General features: G+C 45.4%; 1 protein-coding gene across 1 annotated transcript; it reads right to left on the reverse strand.

The window, feature by feature from the left end:
• Nucleotides 1-5,975: 5,975 nt before the first annotated feature.
• Nucleotides 5,976-17,025, reverse strand: LOC123731682 (coiled-coil domain-containing protein 97). Its single transcript, XM_045711076.1, has 4 exons — nt 16,811-17,025; nt 13,694-13,969; nt 13,369-13,492; nt 5,976-6,243 (listed from the first exon to the last, which is right to left on the reverse strand). Exons 1-4 carry the CDS (start codon nt 16,824-16,826, stop codon nt 6,114-6,116), a joined length of 546 nt encoding a protein of 181 aa, XP_045567032.1. The 5' UTR covers nt 16,827-17,025; the 3' UTR covers nt 5,976-6,113.
• Nucleotides 17,026-20,737: the final 3,712 nt, after the last annotated feature.

The raw sequence follows: 20,737 nt of genomic DNA on the forward strand, positions 1-20,737 counted from the left end.
CAGAGGGTCCACATTACTCTAGAGGCAAGCCAGAGGGTCCACATTACTCTAGAGGGAAGCCAGAGGGAACACATTACTCTAGAGGGAAGCCAGAGGGAACACATTACTCTAGAGGGAAGCCAGAGGGAACACATTACTCTAGAGGGAAGCCAGGGGGAAGCCACATTACTCTAGAGGGAAGCCAGAGGGTCCACATTACTCTAGAGGGAAGCCAGAGGGTCCACATTACTCTAGAGGGAAGCCAGAGGGAACACATTACTCTAGAGGGAAGCCAGAGGGTCCACATTACTCTAGAGGCAAGCCAGAGGGTCCACATTACTCTAGAGGGAAGCCACATTACTCTAGAGGGAAGCCAGAGGGTCCACATTACTCTAGAGGGAAGCCAGAGGGTCTACAGTACTCTAGAGGGAAGCCAGAGGGAACACATTACTCTAGAGGGGAAGCCAGAGGGTCCACATTACTCTAGAGGGAAGCCAGAGGGTCCACATTACTCTAGAGGGAAGCCAGAGGGTCCACATTACTCTAGAGGGAAGCCAGAGGGAACACATTACTCTAGAGGGAAGCCAGAGGGAACACATTACTCTAGAGGGAAGCCAGAGGGTCCACATTACTCTAGAGGGAAGCCAGAGGGTCCACATTACTCTAGAGGGAAGCCAGAGGGTCCACATTACTCTAGAGGGAAGCCAGAGGGAACACATTACTCTAGAGGGAAGCCAGAGGGAACACATTACTCTAGAGGGAAGCCAGAGGGTCCACATTACTCTAGAGGGAAGCCAGAGGGTCCACATTACTCTAGAGGGAAGCCAGAGGGTCCACATTACTCTAGAGGGAAGCCAGAGGGAACACATTACTCTAGAGGGAAGCCAGAGGGAACACATTACTCTAGAGGGAAGCCAGAGGGTCCACATTACTCTAGAGGCAAGCCAGAGGGTCCACATTACTCTAGAGGGAAGCCAGGGGGAAGCCACATTACTCTAGAGGGAAGCCAGAGGGTCCACATTACTCTAGAGGGAAGCCAGGGGGAAGCCACATTACTCTAGAGGGAAGCCAGAGGGAACACATTACTCTAGAGGGAAGCCAGAGGGAACACATTACTCTAGAGGGAAGCCAGAGGGAACACATTACTCTAGAGGGAAGCCAGAGGGTCCACATTACTCTAGAGGGAAGCCAGAGGGTCCACATTACTCTAGAGCCAGAGTTAAGAGCCGAAGCCCCTTCGTCGGTGATTGGGTCACCAGTGGGGATTCTTCAATAAAGTCTGTAATTGTAACTGAGAGACGACTTGTTTCCATTCAAAATGTTTTATTTAAAAAAATACTTTACCAAATATCTTAGTTAGATGTAAAATTACGCAACTAAGATCTCTTAAGACAAAACAACAGATTTATTGAGCTGAATCTTAATCTTAATCTTAATCTTGATTATTTTGGCTACAGCCTCTCAAAATGGACAAACTGTACCATTGCCGCTTTATTCTCGTTTTATTTAAAAAAAATAAAATCAAATGTTATTTGTCACATACACCTGTTTAACAGATGTTATTGCTGGTGTAGCGAAATGCTTGTGTTTCTAGCTCCAACAGTGCAGTAGTATCTAACAATACACACAAAGTTAGAGGTTAGAGGCCCTGGGGGAGAGAGGTTAGAGGCCCTGTGGGAGAGGGTTAGAGGCCCTGGGGGAGAGGGTTAGAGGCCCTGGGGGAGAGGGTTAGAGGTTAGAGGCCCTGGGGGAGAGGGTTAGAGGTTAGAGGCCCTGGGGGAGAGGGTTAGAGGCCCTGGGGGAGAGGGTTAGAGGCCCTGTGGGAGAGGGTTAGAGGCCCTGGGGGAGAGGGTTAGAGGCCCTGGGGGAGAGGGTTAGAGGCCCTGGGGGAGAGGGTTAGAGGCCCTGGGGGAGAGGGTTAGAGGCCCTGGGGAGAGGGTTAGAGGCCCTGGGGGAGAGGGTTAGAGGCCCTGGGGGAGAGGGTTAGAGGCCCTGGGTGTGAGGGGTTAGAGGCCCTGGGGGAGAAGGGTTAGAGGCCCTGGGGGAGAGGGTTAGAGACCCTGGGGGAGAGGGTTAGAGGCCCTGGGGGAGAGGGTTAGAGGCCCTGGGGGAGAGGGTTAGAGGCCCTGGGGGAGAGGGTTAGAGGCCCTGGGGGAGAGGGTTAGAGGCTCTGGGGAGAGGGTTAGAGGCCCTGGGGGAGAGGGTTAGAGGCCCTGGGGGAGAGGGTTAGAGGCCCTGGGGGAGAGGGTTAGAGGCCCTGGGGGAGAGGGTTAGAGGCCCTGGGGGAGAGGGTTAGAGGCTCTGGGGGAGAGGGTTAGAGGCTCTGGGGGAGAGGGTTAGAGGCCCTGGGGGGAGAGGGTTAGAGGCCCTGGGTGTGAGGGTTAGAGGCCCTGGGGGTGAGGGTTAGAGGCCCTGGGGAGAGGGTTAGAGGCCCTGGGGGAGAGGGTTAGAGGCCCTGGGGGAGAGGGTTAGAGGCCCTGGGGGAGAGGGTTAGAGGCCCTGGGGGAGAGGGTTAGAGGCCCTGGGGGAGAGGGTTAGAGGCCCTGGGGGAGAGGGTTAGAGGCCCTGGGGGTGAGGGTTAGAGGCCCTGGGGGAGAGGGTTAAATGCTTGTGTTTCTAGCTCCAACAGTGCAGTAGTATCTAACAATACACAACAATACACACACATCTAGAAGTAACAGAACGGAATTAAGAATATATATATATATATATATTAAATAAATAAAAGGTTAGGGCGAGTAATGTTGCTTTATCTTGGCCAGGTCGCAGTTGTAAATGAGAACTTGTTCACAACTTGCCGACCTGGTTAAATAAAGGACTTGTTCTCAACTAGCCTACCTGGTTAAATAAAGGACTTGTTCTCAACTAGCCTAACCTGGTTAAATAAAGGACTTGTTCTCAACTAGCCTAACCTGGTTAAATAAAGGACTTGTTCTCAACTGGCCTACCTGGTTAAATAAAGGACTTGTTCTCAACTAGCCTACCTGGTTAAATAAAGGACTTGTTCTCAACTGGCCGACCTGGTTAAATAAAGGACTTGTTCTCAACTAGCCTAACCTGGTTAATTAAAGGACTTGTTCTCAACTAGCCTAACCTGGTTAATTAAAGGACTTGTTCTCTACTAGCCTACCTGGTTAAATAAAGGACTTGTTCTCAACTAGCCTACCTGGTTAAATAAAGGACTTGTTCTCAACTAGCCTAACCTGGTTAAATAAAGGACTTGTTCTCAACTAGCCTAACCTGGTTAAATAAAGGACTTGTTCTCAACTGGCCCACCTGGTTAAATAAAGGAGTTCCCACATATGCTGAGCACTTGTTGGCTGCTTTTCCTTCACTCTGCGGAACCAACTCATCCCAAACCGTCTCAATTGGGTTGAGATCAGGGGGGGATAGTGGTCATCTGATGCAGCACTCCATCACTCTCCTTCTTGGACAAATATCCCTTAACCAGCCCGGTAAGTGTGTTGGGTCATTGTCCTGTTGATGAAGACATTATAGTCCCACTAAACCCAAACTCCAGCTTCAGTGATTTTTTTTTGAAAATTCATTCCAGTCATTTTTTTTGTTTGTTGTTGTTGTTGTTGATAAAAACACTATCTACCTTCCCAATGAAAACACAATTCAAACATTAAATTGAAAAGGGAAAGAGATGTTTCTGTTGCATCGTTGACAAAATGACAGAGCAGCACAGATTACGGATGATGGCGTGACGGGCCTTTTACCTCAGCAGCATCATCGTCGAATCTGCCCATTATAAACCCGGCTCGTTTGGCTCCTGGATGCTGATTGGCTGAAAGCCGTGGCACACCATGTATTTTGTACTGTTCTAATTGACATTGATAACCGGTTTTATCAAAGCAATAAGGCACCTTGGAGGGTTTGTGAATATGGCCAATATACCACGGCTAAGGGATGTGTCCAGGCACTCAGCGTTGCGTCGTGCCCAAGAACAACCCTTAGCCGTGGTATATTGGCCAATATCACACCCCCCCTCGTGCCTTATTGGTTGAATCGAAGACTGGTCTGGCGAATCATAATGAGCGGTATTACGCGGGCGGGGAAATCATGAGCCCTGTTCATTTATTGGATTCATTTGCGAGTTGAATTTGAATCCCTGAATGTGTTCTCTGCCATTAATGGAAACGGGGAAAAAAATCCCTCGGAAATAAAAATGTAACAGATTTCACTCCTGGAACACAATTTCCACCTGTTTTCAGCCCTTTGAAATACTACAATCAGCTCTCTGACTCATTCAGAAATACTGAGTCGCTGACTCAGTTACAATCAGCTCTCTGACTCATTCAGAAATACTGAGTCACTGACTCAGTTACAATCAGCTCTCTGACTCACTCAGAAATACTAACTCTTCATTTGAGTCGCTGACTCAGTTACAATCAGCTCTCTGACTCAGTTACAATCAGCTCTCTGACTCATTCAGAAATACTAACTCTTCATTGAGTCGCTGACTCAGTTACAATCAGCTCTCTGACTCAGTTACAATCAGCTCTCTGACTCAGTTACAAATCAGCTCTCTGCCTCATTCAGAAATACTAACTCTTCATTGAGTCGCTGACTCAGTTACAATCAGCTCTCTGACTCAGTTACAATCAGCTCTCTGACTCAGTTACAATCAGCTCTCTGCCTCATTCAGAAATACTAACTCTTCATTGAGTCGCTGACTCAGTTACAATCAGCTCTCTGCCTCATTCAGAAATATTAACTCTACATTGAGTCGCTGACTCAGTTACAATCAGCTCTCTGACTCATTCAGAAATACTAACTCTTCATTTGAGTCGCTGACTCAGTTACAATCAGCTCTCTGACTCAGTTACAATCAGCTCTCTGACTCATTCAGAAATACTGACTCTTCATTTGAGTCGCTGACTCAGTTACAATCAGCTCTCTGACTCATTCAGAAATACTAACTCTTCATTTGAGTCGCTGACTCAGTTACAATCAGCTCTCTGACTCATTCAGAAATACTAACTCTTCATTTGAGTCGCTGACTCAGTTACAATCAGCTCTCTGACTCATTCAGAAATACTAACTCTTCATTTGAGTCGCTGACTCAGTTACAATCAGCTCTCTGACTCAGTTACAATCAGCTCTCTGACTCATTCAGAAATACTGACTCTTCATTTGAGTCGCTGACTCAGTTACAATCAGCTCTCTGACTCATTCAGAAATACTAACTCTTCATTTGAGTCGCTGACTCAGTTACAATCAGCTCTCTGACTCATTCAGAAATACTAACTCTTCATTTGAGTCGCTGACTCAGTTACAATCAGCTCTCTGACTCATTCAGAAATACTAACTCTTCATTTGAGTCACTGACTCAGTTACAATCAGCTCTCTGACTCAGTTACAATCAGCTCTCTGACTCAGCTACAATCAGCTCTCTGACTCAGTTACAATCAGCTCTCTGACTCAGTTACAATCAGCTCTATGACTCAGTTACAATCAGCTCTCTGACTCATTCAGAAATACTGAGTCGCTGACTCAGTTACAATCAGCTCTCTGCCTCAATCAGAAATACTAACTCTTCATTGAGTCGCTGACTCAGTTACAATCAGCTCTCTGACTCAGTTACAATCAGCTCTCTGACTCATTCAGAAATACTAACTCTTCAGTGAGTCGCTGACTCGGTTACAATCAGCTCTCTGACTCAGTTACAATCAGCTCTCTGACTCAGTTACAAATCAGCTCTCTGACTCATTCAGAAATACTAACTCTTCATTTGAGTCGCTGACTCAGTTACAAATCAGCTCTCTGCCTCATACAGAAATACTGAGTCGCTGACTCAGTTACAATCAGCTCTCTGACTCAGTTACAATCAGCTCTCTGACTCAGTTACAATCAGCTCTCTGACTCAGTTACAATCAGCTCTCTGACTCACTCAGAAATACTTCAGTGGCCAGTGTTGTCAGCAGGGTCCAAACAAGAACTAGGGAACTAGTTAGGAACTAGTTAGGAACTAGTTAAACTGACTAACAACGTAGGTAAACATACACGATTTATTGCCATCCATACAAACTGAATATTACATGAATGTGACGGGAACAGAAAGACTAGAAACATGACAGTTTAGTTATTACAGAAGTTATCGTATTTTACAGTCCAAATGACAGCTGCTGTCATGACATCATAACTACAGTCATCTCCTCTTCCTCCTCCTCCTCATCTTCATCCTCATCGAAGTACTTCTCCTCTGCATCTCTGTTGACGATGTCCAGGTTGTCGAAGTCGGGGTTCCCATCCACTTCACTGCAACACAACACAGCTGGTAAAATAGTTCAGTCTGTCCACTGTCAACACAACACAGCTGGTAAAATAGTTCAGTCTGTCCACTGTCAACACAACACAGCTGGTAAAATAGTTCAGTCTGTCCACTGTCAACACAACACAGCTGGTAAAATAGTTCAGTCTGTCCACTGCAACACAGCTGGTAAAATAGTTCAGTCTGTCCACTGCAACACAACACAGCTGGTAAAATAGTTCAGTCTGTCCACTGTCAACACAACACAGCTGGTAAAATAGTTCAGTCTGTCCACTGCAACACAACACAGCTGGTAAAATAGTTCAGTCTGTCCACTGTCAACACAACACAGCTGGTAAAATAGTTCAGTCTGTCCACTGTCAACACAACACAGCTGGTAAAATAGTTCAGTCTGTCCACTGCAACACAACACAGCTGGTAAAATAGTTCAGTCTGTCCACTGTCAACACAACACAGCTGGTAAAATAGTTCAGTCTGTCCACTGTCAACACAACACAGCTGGTAAAATAGTTCAGTCTGTCCACTGCAACACAACACAGCTGGTAAAATAGTTCAGTCTGTCCACTGCAACACAGCTGGTAAAATAGTTCAGTCTGTCCACTGCAACACAGCTGGTAAAATAGTTCAGTCTGTCCACTGCAACACAACACAGCTGGTAAAATAGTTCAGTCTGTCCACTGTCAACACAACACAGCTGGTAAAATAGTTCAGTCTGTCCACTGCAACACAGCTGGTAAAATAGTTCAGTCTGTCCACTGTCAACACAACACAGCTGGTAAAATAGTTCAGTCTGTCCACTGTCAACACAACACAGCTGGTAAAATAGTTCAGTCTGTCCACTGTCAACACAACACAGCTGGTAAAATAGTTCAGTCTGTCCACTGTCAACACAACACAGCTGGTAAAATAGTTCAGTCTGTCCACTGTCAACACAACACAGCTGGTAAAATAGTTAAGTCTGTCCACTGTCAACACAACACAGCTGGTAAAATAGTTCAGTCTGTCCACTGTCAACACAACACAGCTGGTAAAATAGTTCAGTCTGTCCACTGTCAACACAACACAGCTGGTAAAATAGTTCAGTCTGTCCACTGTCAACACAACACAGCTGGTAAAATAGTTCAGTCTGTCCACTGCAACACGACACAGCTGGTAAAATAGTTCAGTCTGTCCACTGTCAACACGACACAGCTGGTAAAATAGTTCAGTCTGTCCACTGTCAACACAACACAGCTGGTAAAATAGTTCAGTCTGTCCACTGTCAACACAACACAGCTGGTAAAATAGTTCAGTCTGTCCACTGCAACACAACACAGCTGGTAAAATAGTTCAGTCTGTCCACTGTCAACACAACACAGCTGGTAAATTGGTTCAGTCTGTCCACTGTCAACACAACACAGCTGGTAAAATAGTTCAGTCTGTCCACTGTCAACACAACACAGCTGGTAAAATAGTTCAGTCTGTCCACTGCAACACAACACAGCTGGTAAAATAGTTCAGTCTGTCCACTGCAACACAACACAGCTGGTAAAATAGTTCAGTCTGTCCACTGCAACACAACACAGCTGGTAAAATAGTTCAGTCTGTCCACTGTCCACTGTCAACACAACACAGCTGGTAAAATAGTTCAGTCTGTCCACTGCAACACGACACAGCTGGTAAAATAGTTCAGTCTGTCCACTGTCAACACAACACAGCTGGTAAAATAGTTCAGTCTGTCCACTGTCAACACAACACAGCTGGTAAAATAGTTCAGTCTGTCCACTGTCAACACAACACAGCTGGTAAAATAGTTCAGTCTGTCCACTGTCAACACAACACAGCTGGTAAAATAGTTCAGTCTGTCCACTGCAACACAACACAGCTGGTAAAATAGTTCAGTCTGTCCACTGTCAACACAACACAGCTGGTAAAATAGTTCAGTCTGTCCACTGCAACACAACACAGCTGGTAAAATAGTTCAGTCTGTCCACTGTCAACACAACACAGCTGGTAAAATAGTTAAGTCTGTCCACTGCAACACAACACAGCTGGTAAAATAGTTCAGTCTGTCCACTGTCAACACAACACAGCTGGTAAAATAGTTCAGTCTGTCCACTGCAACACAGCACAGCTGGTAAAATAGTTCAGTCTGTCCACTGTCAACACAACACAGCTGGTAAAATAGTTCAGTCTGTCCACTGCAACACAACACAGCTGGTAAAATAGTTAAACCCTGTTAGTCTACCCAGTTAGTCTACCCAGTTAGTCTACCCAGTTAGTCTACCCAGTTAGTCTACCCAGTTAGTAATTTAGTTAGTCTACCCAGTTAGTAATTTAGTTAGTCTACCCAGTTAGTCTACCCAGTTAGTCTACCCAGTTAGTAATTTAGTTAGTCTACCCAGTTAGTCTACCCAGTTAGTCTACCCAGTTAGTCTACCCTGTTAGTCTACCCTGTTAGTAATTTAGTTAGTCTACCCAGTTAGTAATTTAGTTAGTCTACCCAGTTAGTCTACCCAGTTAGTCTACCCAGTTAGTAATTTAGTTAGTCTACCCAGTTAGTCTACCCAGTTAGTCTACCCAGTTAGTAATTTAGTTAGTCTACCCAGTTAGTCTACCCAGTTAGTAATTTAGTTAGTCTACCCAGTTAGTCTACCCAGTTAGTCTACCCAGTTAGTCTACCCAGTTAGTAATTTAGTTAGTCTACCCAGTTAGTAATTTAGTTAGTCTACCCAGTTAGTCTACCCAGTTAGTCTACCCAGTTAGTAATTTAGTTAGTCTACCCAGTTAGTAATTTAGTTAGTCTACCCAGTTAGTCTACCCAGTTAGTCTACCCAGTTAGTAATTTAGTTAGTCTACCCAGTTAGTAATTTAGTTAGTCTACCCAGTTAGTCTACCCAGTTAGTCTACCCAGTTAGTAATTTAGTTAGTCTACCCAGTTAGTCTACCCAGTTAGTCTACCCAGTTAGTCTACCCAGTTAGTAATTTAGTTAGTCTGCCCAGTTAGTCTACCCAGTTAGTCTACCCAGTTAGTAATTTAGTTAGTCTACCCAGTTAGTCTACCCAGTTAGTAATTTAGTTAGTCTACCCAGTTAGTCTACCCAGTTAGTAATTTAGTTAGTCTACCCAGTTAGTCTACCCAGTTAGTAATTTAGTTAGTCTACCCAGTTACCTACCCAGTTAGTCTACCCAGTTAGTCTACCCAGTTAGTCTACCCAGTTAGTCTACCCAGTTAGTAATTTAGTTAGTCTACCCAGTTAGTCTACCCAGTTAGTCTACCCAGTTAGTAATTTAGTTAGTCTACCCAGTTAGTCTACCCAGTTGGTCTACCCAGTTAGTCTACCCAGTTAGTAATTTAGTTAGTCTACCCAGTTAGTAATTTAGTTAGTCTACCCAGTTAGTAATTTAGTTAGTCTACCCAGTTAGTCTACCCAGTTAGTCTACCCAGTTTGTCTACCCAGTTAGTCTACCCAGTTAGTAATTTAGTTAGTCTACCCAGTTAGTCTACCCAGTTAGTCTACCCAGTTAGTAATTTAGTTAGTCTACCCAGTTAGTAATTTAGTTAGTCTACCCAGTTAGTAATTTAGTTAGTCTACCCAGTTAGTCTACCCAGTTAGTCTACCCAGTTAGTAATTTAGTTAGTCTACCCAGTTAGTCATTTAGTTAGTCTACCCAGTTAGTCTACCCAGTTAGTAATTTAGTTAGTCAACCCAGTTAGTAATTTAGTTAGTCTACCCAGTTAGTCTACCCAGTTAGTAATTTAGTTAGTCTACCCAGTTAGTCTACCCAGTTAGTAATTTAGTTAGTCTACCCAGTCAGTCTACCCAGTTAGTCTACCCAGTTAGTCTACCCAGTTAGTCTACCCAGTTAGTCTACCCAGTTAGTAATTTAGTTAGTCTACCCAGTTAGTCTACCCAGTTAGTCTACCCAGTTAGTAATTTAGTTAGTCTACCCAGTTAGTCTACCCAGTTAGTAATTTAGTTAGTCTACCCAGTTAGTCTACCCAGTTAGTCTACCCAGTTAGTCTACCCAGTTAGTAATTTAGTTAGTCTACCCAGTTAGTAATTTAGTTAGTCTACCCAGTTAGTCTACCCAGTTAGTCTACCCAGTTAGTAATTTAGTTAGTCTACCCAGTTAGTAATTTAGTTAGTCTACCCAGTTAGTCTACCCAGTTAGTCTACCCAGTTAGTAATTTAGTTAGTCTACCCAGTTAGTAATTTAGTTAGTCTACCCAGTTAGTCTACCCAGTTAGTCTACCCAGTTAGTAATTTAGTTAGTCTACCCAGTTAGTAATTTAGTTAGTCTACCCAGTTAGTCTACCCAGTTAGTCTACCCAGTTAGTAATTTAGTTAGTCTACCCAGTTAGTCTACCCAGTTAGTCTACCCAGTTAGTAATTTAGTTAGTCTACCCAGTTAGTCTACCCAGTTAGTAATTTAGTTAGTCTACCCAGTTAGCCTACCCAGTTAGTAATTTAGTTAGTCTACCCAGTTAGTCTACCCAGTTAGTAATTTAGTTAGTCTACCCAGTTACCTACCCAGTTAGTCTACCCAGTTAGTCTACCCAGTTAGTCTACCCAGTTAGTCTACCCAGTTAGTAATTTAGTTAGTCTACCCAGTTAGTCTACCCAGTTAGTCTACCCAGTTAGTAATTTAGTTAGTCTACCCAGTTAGTCTACCCAGTTGGTCTACCCAGTTAGTCTACCCAGTTAGTAATTTAGTTAGTCTACCCAGTTAGTAATTTAGTTAGTCTACCCAGTTAGTAATTTAGTTAGTCTACCCAGTTAGTCTACCCAGTTAGTCTACCCAGTTAGTCTACCCAGTTAGTAATTTAGTTAGTCTACCCAGTTAGTCTACCCAGTTAGTCTACCCAGTTAGTCTACCCAGTTAGTAATTTAGTTAGTCTACCCAGTTAGTAATTTAGTTAGTCTACCCAGTTAGTAATTTAGTTAGTCTACCCAGTTAGTCTACCCAGTTAGTCTACCCAGTTAGTAATTTAGTTAGTCTACCCAGTTAGTCATTTAGTTAGTCTACCCAGTTAGTCTACCCAGTTAGTAATTTAGTTAGTCAACCCAGTTAGTAATTTAGTTAGTCTACCCAGTTAGTCTACCCAGTTAGTCTACCCAGTTAGTAATTTAGTTAGTCTACCCAGTTAGTCTACCCAGTTAGTAATTTAGTTAGTCTACCCAGTCAGTCTACCCAGTTAGTCTACCCAGTTAGTCTACCCAGTTAGTAATTTAGTTAGTCTACCCAGTTAGTCTACCCAGTTAGTCTACCCAGTTAGTAATTTAGTTAGTCTACCCAGTTAGTCTACCCAGTTAGTCTACCCAGTTAGTAATTTAGTTAGTCTACCCAGTTAGTCTACCCAGTTAGTAATTTAGTTAGTCTACCCAGTTAGTAATTTAGTTAGTCTACCCAGTTAGTCTACCCAGTTAGTCTACCCAGTTAGTCTACCCAGTTAGTAATTTAGTTAGTCTACCCAGTTAGTCTACCCAGTTAGTCTACCCAGTTAGTCTACCCAGTTAGTAATTTAGTTAGTCTACCCAGTTAGTCTACCCAGTTAGTCTACCCAGTTAGTCTACCCAGTTAGTAATTTAGTTAGTCAACCCAGTTAGTAATTTAGTTAGTCTACCCAGTTAGTCTACCCAGTTAGTAATTTAGTTAGTCAACCCAGTTAGTAATTTAGTTAGTCTACGCAGTTAGTCTACCCAGTTAGTAATTTAGTTAGTCTACCCAGTTAGTAATTTAGTTAGTCTACCCAGTTAGTCTACCCAGTTAGTCTACCCAGTTAGTCTACCCAGTTAGTAATTTAGTTAGTCTACCCAGTTAGTCTACCCAGTTAGTAATTTAGTTAGTCTACCCAGTTAGTCTACCCAGTTAGTCTACCCAGTTAGTCTACCCAGTTAGTAATTTAGTTACTCTACCCAGTTAGTCTACCCAGTTAGTCTACCCAGTTAGTCTACCCAGTTAGTAATTTAGTTAGTCTACCCAGTTAGTCTACCCAGTTAGTAATTTAGTTAGTCTACCCAGTTAGTCTACCCAGTTAGTCTACCCAGTTAGTCTACCCAGTTAGTAATTTAGTTAGTCTACCCAGTTAGTAATTTAGTTAGTCTACCCAGTTAGTAATTTAGTTAGTCTACCCAGTAGTCTACCCAGTTAGTAATTTAGTTAGTCTACCCAGTTAGTCTACCCAGTTAGTAATTTAGTTAGTCTACCCAGTTAGTCTACCCAGTTAGTCTACCCAGTTAGTCTACCCAGTTAGTAATTTAGTTAGTCTACCCAGTTAGTCTACCCAGTTAGTCTACCCAGTTAGTAATTTAGTTAGTCTACCCAGTTAGTAATTTAGTTAGTCTACCCAGTTAGTAATTTAGTTAGTCTACCCAGTTAGTCTACCCAGTTAGTCTACCCAGTTAGTAATTTAGTAAGTCTACCCAGTTAGTCTACCCAGTTAGTCTACCAGTTAGTCTACCCAGTTAGTAATTTAGTTAGTCTACCCAGTTAGTCTACCCAGTTAGTCTACCCAGTTAGTCTACCCAGTTAGTCTACCCAGTTAGTAATTTAGTCAGTCTACCCAGTTAGTAATTTAGTTAGTCTACCCAGTTAGTCTACCCAGTTAGTCTACCCAGTTAGTCTACCCAGTTAGTAATTTAGTTAGTCTACCCAGTTAGTCTACCCAGTTAGTCTACCCAGTTAGTCTACCCAGTTAGTAATTTAGTTAGTCTACCCAGTTAGTCTACCCAGTTAGTCAACCCAGTTAGTCTACCTAGTTAGTCTACCCAGTTAGTAATTTAGTTAGTCTACCCAGTTAGTCTACCCAGTTAGTAATTTAGTTAGTCTACCCAGTTAGTCTACCCAGTTAGTAATTTAGTCAGTCTACCCAGTTAGTAATTTAGTTAGTCTACCCAGTTAGTAATTTAGTTAGTCTACCCAGTTAGTAATTTAGTTAGTCTACCCAGTTAGTAATTTAGTCAGTCTACCCAGTTAGTCTACCCAGTTAGTAATTTAGTTAGTCTACCCAGTTAGTAATTTAGTTAGTCTACCCAGTTAGTCTACCCAGTTAGTAATTTAGTTAGTCTACCCAGTTAGTCTACCCAGTTAGTCTACCTAGTTAGTAATTTAGTCAGCCAGCTACTAACCTGTAGTTAAAGTCTTTGTCGTGTCCGTCCAGGAAGCGTTGGTACATCAGAGTGATGAACTCGTCCCTGAGCAGTGATTTCTCCTGGGGTGATGGTTCATAGCCCTCTGCCCCCAACCCTCCAGCTGGAGGGACCACACACACACACACACACACACACACACACACACACACACACACAGTACCGTGAGACACACAGAGACGTGATCAGAATCCCTTACCTTCGCTGCTGACTACCTTCTCAAACTGTTAGCCAACCGTAGTGAATGTCGTCAAACTACTTCCCTTGTTTGAACGCACGTCTGGTGATGCTGTGTGCGTCTTACCCTCTTCCTCTCCCTCTTCCTCCTCCAGTGCGTTCTCCTCCCTGTCCTGCTCCTCCTGCATCCGACTCTGGATCAGTCTCTCCTGGTAGGAGTTGAGGAGGAGGTGGGCCAGTCCCCCCTCTGCTCCACCCGGGCCCCGCTCCTCCCCTGCTTCTCCCTGCATGGCCTCGAGGGAGCGACGTAACAGCTGCTCCTCAGTCAGGTATTGGCCGATGTATTGCTCATACAGTAAGGGCTCCCGGCTTCTCATCTGGTCCTCGCTGAAGTACTGGCCCTCTGGGGGGGGGGTTAGAGACATGTGTGAATTTAAATATGCTCTCTCTAATTCTCTCTTTCTCTATCTCGGAGGACCTGAGCCCTAGGACCATGCCTCAGGACTACCTGGCTTGATGACTCCTTGCTGTCCCCAGTACACCTGGCCGTGCTGCTGCTCCAGTTTCAACTGTTCTGCCTGCGGCTATTGGAACCCAGACCTATTCACCGGACGTGCTACCTGTCCCAGACCTGCTGTCCCAGACCTGCTGGAACCCTGACCTGTTCACTGGACGTGCTACCTGTCCCAGACCCGCTGTTTTCAACTCTCTAGAGACAGCAGGAGCGGTAGAGATACTCTCAATGATCGGCTATGAAAAAGCCAACTGACACTTACTCTTGTGTTACTGACTTGTTGCACCCTCTACAACTACTACGATTATTATTATTTGACAATACTGGTCATTTATGAACATTTGAACATCTAGGCCATGTACTGTTATAATCTCCACCCGGCACAACCAGAAGAGGACTGGCCACCCCTCATAGCCTGGTTCCTCTCTACCCAGTACAGCCAGAAGAGGACTGGCCACCCCTCATAGCCTGGTTCCTCTCTACCCAGTACAGCCAGAAGAGGACTGGCCACCCCTCATAGCCTGGTTCCTCTCTACCCAGCACAGCCAGAAGAGGACTGGCCCCCCCTCATAGCCTGGTTCCTCTCTACCCAGTACAGCCAGAAGAGGACTGGCCACCCCTCATAGCCTGGTTCCTCTCTACCCAGCACAGCCAGAAGAGGACTGGCCCCCCCTCATAGCCTGGTTCCTCTCTACCCAGTACAGCCAGAAGAGGACTGGCCACCCCTCAGAGCCTGGTTCCTCTCTACCCAGTACAGCCAGAAGAGGACTGGCCACCCCTCATAGCCTGGTTCCTCTCTACCCGGCACAGCCAGTAGAGGACTGGCCACCCCTCATAGCCTGGTTCCTCTCTACCCAGTACAGCCAGTAGAGGACTGGCCCCCCCTCATAGCCTGGTTCCTCTCTAGGTTTCTTCCTAGGTTTTGGCCTTTCTAGGGAGTTTTTCCTAGCCACCGTGCTTCTACACCTGCATTGCTTGCTGTTTGGGGTTTTAGGCTGGGTTTCTGTACAGCACTTTGAGATGTCAGCTGATGTAAGAAGGGCTATATAAATACATTTGATTTGAAATTTGATTTGATCCCTACTGCCTCTGATCTGGAGGACTCACTAAACAGAGAACATCCCTGGTCGTCCCTACTGCCTCTGATCTGGAGGACTCACTAAACAGAGAACATCCCTGGTCGTCCCTACTGCCTCTGACCTGGAGGACTCACTAAACAGAGAACATCCCTGGTCGTCCCTACTGCCTCTGATCTGGAGGACTCACTAAACAGAGAACATCCCTGGTCGTCCCTACTGCCTCTGATCTGGAGGACTCACTAAACAGAGAACATCCCTGGTCATCCCTACTGCCTCTGATCTGGAGGACTCACTAAACAGAGAACATCCCTGGTCGTCCCTACTGCCTCTGATCTGGAGGACTCACTAAACAGAGAACATCCCTGGTCATCTCTACTGCCTCTGATCTGGAGGACTCACTAAACAGAGAACATCCCTGGTCATCCCTACTGCCTCTGATCTGGAGGACTCACTAAACAGAGAACATCCCTGGTCGTCCCTACTGCCTCTGACCTGGAGGACTCACTAAACAGAGAACATCCCTGGTCGTCCCTACTGCCTCTGATCTGGAGGACTCACTAAACAGAGAACATCCCTGGTCATCCCTACTGCCTCTGATCTGGAGGACTCACTAAACAGAGAACATCCCTGGTCATCCCTACTGCCTCTGATCTGGAGGACTCACTAAACAGAGAACATCCCTGGTCGTCCCTACTGCCTCTCATCTGATTATTTATACTTTTTTTTAATACTTAAATATATATTTTAGCAATTGCGTTTACCTTTTGATACTTCAGTCTATTTAAAACCAAACACTTTTAGTCTTTTACTCAAGTAGTATTTTTACTGGGTCTTTCACTTGAGTCATCATCTATTAAGGCGTCTTCACTTCAACTCAACTATGACACTACTGCCTGAGTACCAGGGTCTCTGATTGGTTGCTGAAGACTGAGTACCAGGGTCTCTGATTGGTGCTGAAGCCTGAGTACCAGGGTCTCTGATTGGTGCTGAAGACTGAGTACCAGGGTCTCCGATTGGTGCTGAAGACTGAGTACCAGGGTCTCTGATTGGTTGCTGAAGGCTGAGTACCAGGGTCTCTGATTGGTTGCTAGGCTGAGTACCAGGGTCTGTGATTGGTTGCTAGACTGAGTCCCAGGGTCTGTGATTGGTTGCTAGACTGAGTCCCAGGGTCTGTGATTGGTTGCTAGGCTGAGTACCAGGGTGTCTGTGATTGGTTGCTAGGCTGAGTCCCAGGGTCTGTGATTGGTTGCTAGGCTGAGTCCCAGGATCTGTGATTGGTTGCTAGGCTGAGTCCCAGGGTCTGTGATTGGTTGCTAGGCTGAGTCCCAGGGTGTCTGTGATTGGTTGCTAGGCTGAGTCCCAGGGTCTGTGATTGGTTGCTAGGCTGAGTCCCAGGGTGTCTGTGATTGGTTGCTAGGCTGAGTCCCAGGGTCTGTGATTGGTTGCTAGGCTGAGTCCCAGGGTCTGTGATTGGTTGCTAGACTGAGTACCAGGGTCTGTGATTGGTTGCTAGACTGAGTCCCAGGGTCTGTGATTGGTTGCTAGGCTGAGTCCCAGGGTGTCTGTGATTGGTTGCTAGGCTGAGTCCCAGGGTGTCTGTGATTGGTTGCTAGGCTGAGTCCCAGGGTCTGTGATTGGTTAATAGGCTCACCCCTCTGCAGCTCCATGAGGGCGGCGTAGCGTTGGTTGCGAACGCGGGTCCTGTTGGATCGTCCCGCTGCTCTCCTCCTCACCTCACGGCAGTAGTACTGAGCCCGCGGGTCAGAAATCAGATGGCAGAACGCTGACAGGTGCTGAGGCTTCAGGTGGGCCTGGGGTAAAGGTTAGAGGTTAGAGGACCTGGGGGAGAGGGGTTAGAGGTTAGAGGCCCTGGGGGAGAGGGTTAGAGGACCTGGGGAGAGGGTTAGAGGCCCTGGGGGAGAGGGTTAGAGGTTAGAGGCCCTGGGGGAGAGGGTTAGAGGCCCTGGGGGAGAGGGGTTAGAGGCCCTGCGGGAGAGGGTTAGAGGCCCTGGGGGAGAGGGTTAGAGTCCCTGGGGGAGAGGGTTAGAGGCCCTGGGGGAGAGGGTTAGAGGCCCTGGGGGAGAGGGTTAGAGGTTAGAGGCCCTGGGGGAGAGGGTTAGAGGCCCTGGGGGAGAGGGTTAGAGGCCCTGGGGGAGAGGGTTAGAGGCCCTGGGGGAGAGGGTTAGAGGCCCTGGGGGAGAGGGTTAGAGGCCCTGGGGGAGAGGGTTAGAGGTTAGAGGCCCTGGGGGAGAGGGTTAGAGGCCCTGGGGGAGAGGGTTAGAGGCCCTGGGGGAGAGGGTTAGAGGCCCTGGGGAGAGGGTTAGAGGCCCTGGGGGAGAGGGTTAGAGGCCTTGGGGGAGAGGGTTAGAGGTTAGAGGCCCTGGGGGAGAGGGTTAGAGGTTAGAGGCCCTGGGGGAGAGGGTTAGAGGCCCTGGGGGAGAGGGTTAGAGGTTAGAGGCCCTGGGGGAGAGGGTTAGAGGCCCTGGGGGAGAGGGTTAGAGGCCCTGGGGGAGAGGGTTAGAGGTTAGAGGCCCTGGGGGAGAGGGTTAGAGGTTAGAGGCCCTGGGGGAGAGGGTTAGAGGCCCTGGGGGAGAGGGTTAGAGGCCCTGGGGGAGAGGGTTAGAGGCCCTGGGGGAGAGGGTTAAATGCTTGTGTTTCTAGCTCCAACAGTGCAGTAGTATCTAACAATACACAACAATACACACACATCTAGAAGTAACAGAACGGAATTAAGAATATATATATATATATATATTAAATAAATAAAAGGTTGGGGCGAGTAATGTTGCTTTATCTTGGCCAGGTCGCAGTTGTAAATGAGAACTTGTTCTCAACTGGCCTACCTGGTTAAATAGAGGACTTGTTCTCAACTAGCCTACCTGGTTAAATAAAGGACTTGTTCTCAACTAGCCTACCTGGTTAAATAAAGGACTTGTTCTCAACTAGCCTACCTGGTTAAATAAAGGACTTGTTCTCAACTAGCCTACCTGGTTAAATAAAGGACTTGTTCTCAACTAGCCTACCTGGTTAAATAAAGGACTTGTTCTCAACTAGCCTACCTGGTTAAATAAAGGACTTGTTCTCAACTAGCCTACCTGGTTAAATAAAGGACTTGTTCTCAACTAGCCTACCTGGTTAAATAAAGGACTTGTTCTCAACTTGCCTAACCTGGTTAAATAAAGGACTTGTTCTCAACTGGCCTAACCTGGTTAAATAAAGGATTTGTTCTCAACTAGCCTACCTGGTTAAATAAAGGACTTGTTCTCAACTAGCCTAACCTGGTTAAATAAAGGACTTGTTCTCAACTAGCCTACCTGGTTAAATAAAGGACTTGTTCTCAACTAGCCTAACCTGGTTAAATAAAGGACTTGTTCTCAACTAGCCTAACCTGGTTAAATAAAGGACTGGTTCTCAACTAGCCTAACCTGGTTAAATAAAAGGACTTGTTCTCAACTAGCCTAACCTGGTTAAACAAAGGTGTTCCCACATATGCTGAGCACTTATTGGCTGCTTTTCCTTCACTCTGCGGAACCAACTCATCCCAAACCGTCTCAATTGGGTTGAGATCAGGGGGGGATAGTGGACATCTGATGCAGCACTCCATCACTCTCCTTCTTGGACAAATATCCCTTAACCAGCCCGGTAAGTGTGTTGGGTCATTGTCCTGTTGATGAAGACATTATAGTCCCACTAAACCCAAACTCCAGCTTCAGTGATTTTTTTTTGAAAATTCATTCCAGTCATTTTTTTTTTGTTTGTTGTTGTTGTTGTTGATAAAAACACTATCTACCTTCCCAATGAAAACACAATTCAAACATTAAATTGAAAAGGGAAAGAGATGTTTCTGTTGCATCGTTGACAAAATGACAGAGCAGCACAGATTACGGTTTTGATTTTGAGAAGGGTGCTACTCCCTCCTCCCTGCTTTCGCCTGATGGCGTGACGGGCCTTTTACCTCAGCAGCATCATCGTCGAATCTGCCCATTATAAACCCGGCTCGTTTGGCTCCTGGATGCTGATTGGCTGAAAGCCGTGGCACACCATGTATTTTGTACTGTTCTAATTGACATTGATAACCGGTTTTATCAAAGCAATAAGGCACCTTGGAGGGTTTGTGATATATGGCCAATATACCACGGCTAAGGGATGTGTCCAGGCACTCAGCGTTGCGTCGTGCGAAAAGAACAACCCTTAGCCGTGGTATATTGGCCATATATCACACCCCCCCCCTCGTGCCTTATTGGTTGAATCGAAGACTGGTCTGGCCAGAATCATAATGAGCGGTATTACGCGGGCGGGGAAATCATGAGCCCTGTTCATTTATTGGATTCATTTGCGAGTTGAATTTGAATCCCTGAATGTGTTCTCCGCCATATTAATGGAAACGGGGAAAAAAATCCCTCGGAAATAAAAATGTAACAGATTTCACTCCTGGAACACAATTTCCACCTGTTTTCAGCCCTGTGAAATACTACAATCAGCTCTCTGACTCATTCAGAAATACTGAGTCGCTGACTCAGTTACAAATCAGCTCTCTGACTCAGTTACAATCAGCTCTCTGACTCATTCAGAAATACTAACTCTTCATTTGAGTCGGTGACTCAGTTACAATCAGCTCTCTGACTCATTCAGAAATACTGAGTCGCTGACTCAGTTACAATCAGCTCTCTGACTCACTCAGAAATACTAACTCTTCATTTGAGTCGGTGACTCAGTTACAAATCAGCTCTCTGACTCAGTTACAATCAGCTCTCTGACTCAGTTACAATCAGCTCTCTGACTCATTCAGAAATACTAACTCTTCATTTGAGTCGCTGACTCAGTTACAATCAGCTCTCTGACTCATTCAGAAATACTAACTCTTCATTTGAGTCGCTGACTCAGTTACAATCAGCTCTCTGACTTATTCAGAAATACTGACTCTTCATTTGAGTCGCTGACTCAGTTACAATCAGCTCTCTGACTCAGTTACAATCAGCTCTCTGACTCAGTTACAATCAGCTCTCTGACTCATTCAGAAATACTAACTCTTCATTTGAGTCGCTGACTCAGTTACAATCAGCTCTCTGACTCATTCAGAAATACTAACTCTTCATTTGAGTCACTGACTCAGTTACAATCAGCTCTCTGACTCAGTTACAATCAGCTCTCTGACTCAGTTACAATCAGCTCTCTGACTCAGTTACAATCAGCTCTCTGACTCATTCAGAAATACTAACTCTTCATTTGAGTCGCTGACTCAGTTACAATCAGCTCTCTGACTCAGTTACAATCAGCTCTCTGACTCAGTTACAATCAGCTCTCTGACTCAGTTACAATCAGCTCTGACTCATTCAGAAATACTAACTCTTCATTGAGTCGCTGACTCAGTTAGAATCAGCTCTCTGACTCAGTTACAATCAGCTCTCTGACTCATTCAGAAATACTAACTCTTCATTGAGTCGCTGACTCAGTTACAATCAGCTCTCTGACTCAGTTACAATCAGCTCTCTGACTTAGTTACAATCAGCTCTCTGACTCAGTTACAAATCAGCTCTCTGACTCATTCAGAAATACTAACTCTTCATTGAGTCGCTGA

Source organism: Salmo salar, unplaced genomic scaffold (genome assembly GCF_905237065.1).
Source record: "Salmo salar unplaced genomic scaffold, Ssal_v3.1, whole genome shotgun sequence".
In the NCBI taxonomy this organism is placed as follows: Eukaryota; Metazoa; Chordata; class Actinopteri; order Salmoniformes; family Salmonidae; genus Salmo; species Salmo salar.

Excerpts from the sequence above, each read along its gene's own strand:
- LOC123731682 (XM_045711076.1), bottom strand. Across the intron at positions 13,493-13,693 it reads GGAAGAGGGAGAGGAAGAGG|CTGGAGGGTTGGGGGCAGAG; the intron begins GTAAGACGCACA and ends TGGTCCCTCCAG. Across the intron at positions 6,244-13,368 it reads GACAAAGACTTTAACTACAG|TGAAGTGGATGGGAACCCCG; the intron begins GTTAGTAGCTGG and ends GTTGTGTTGCAG.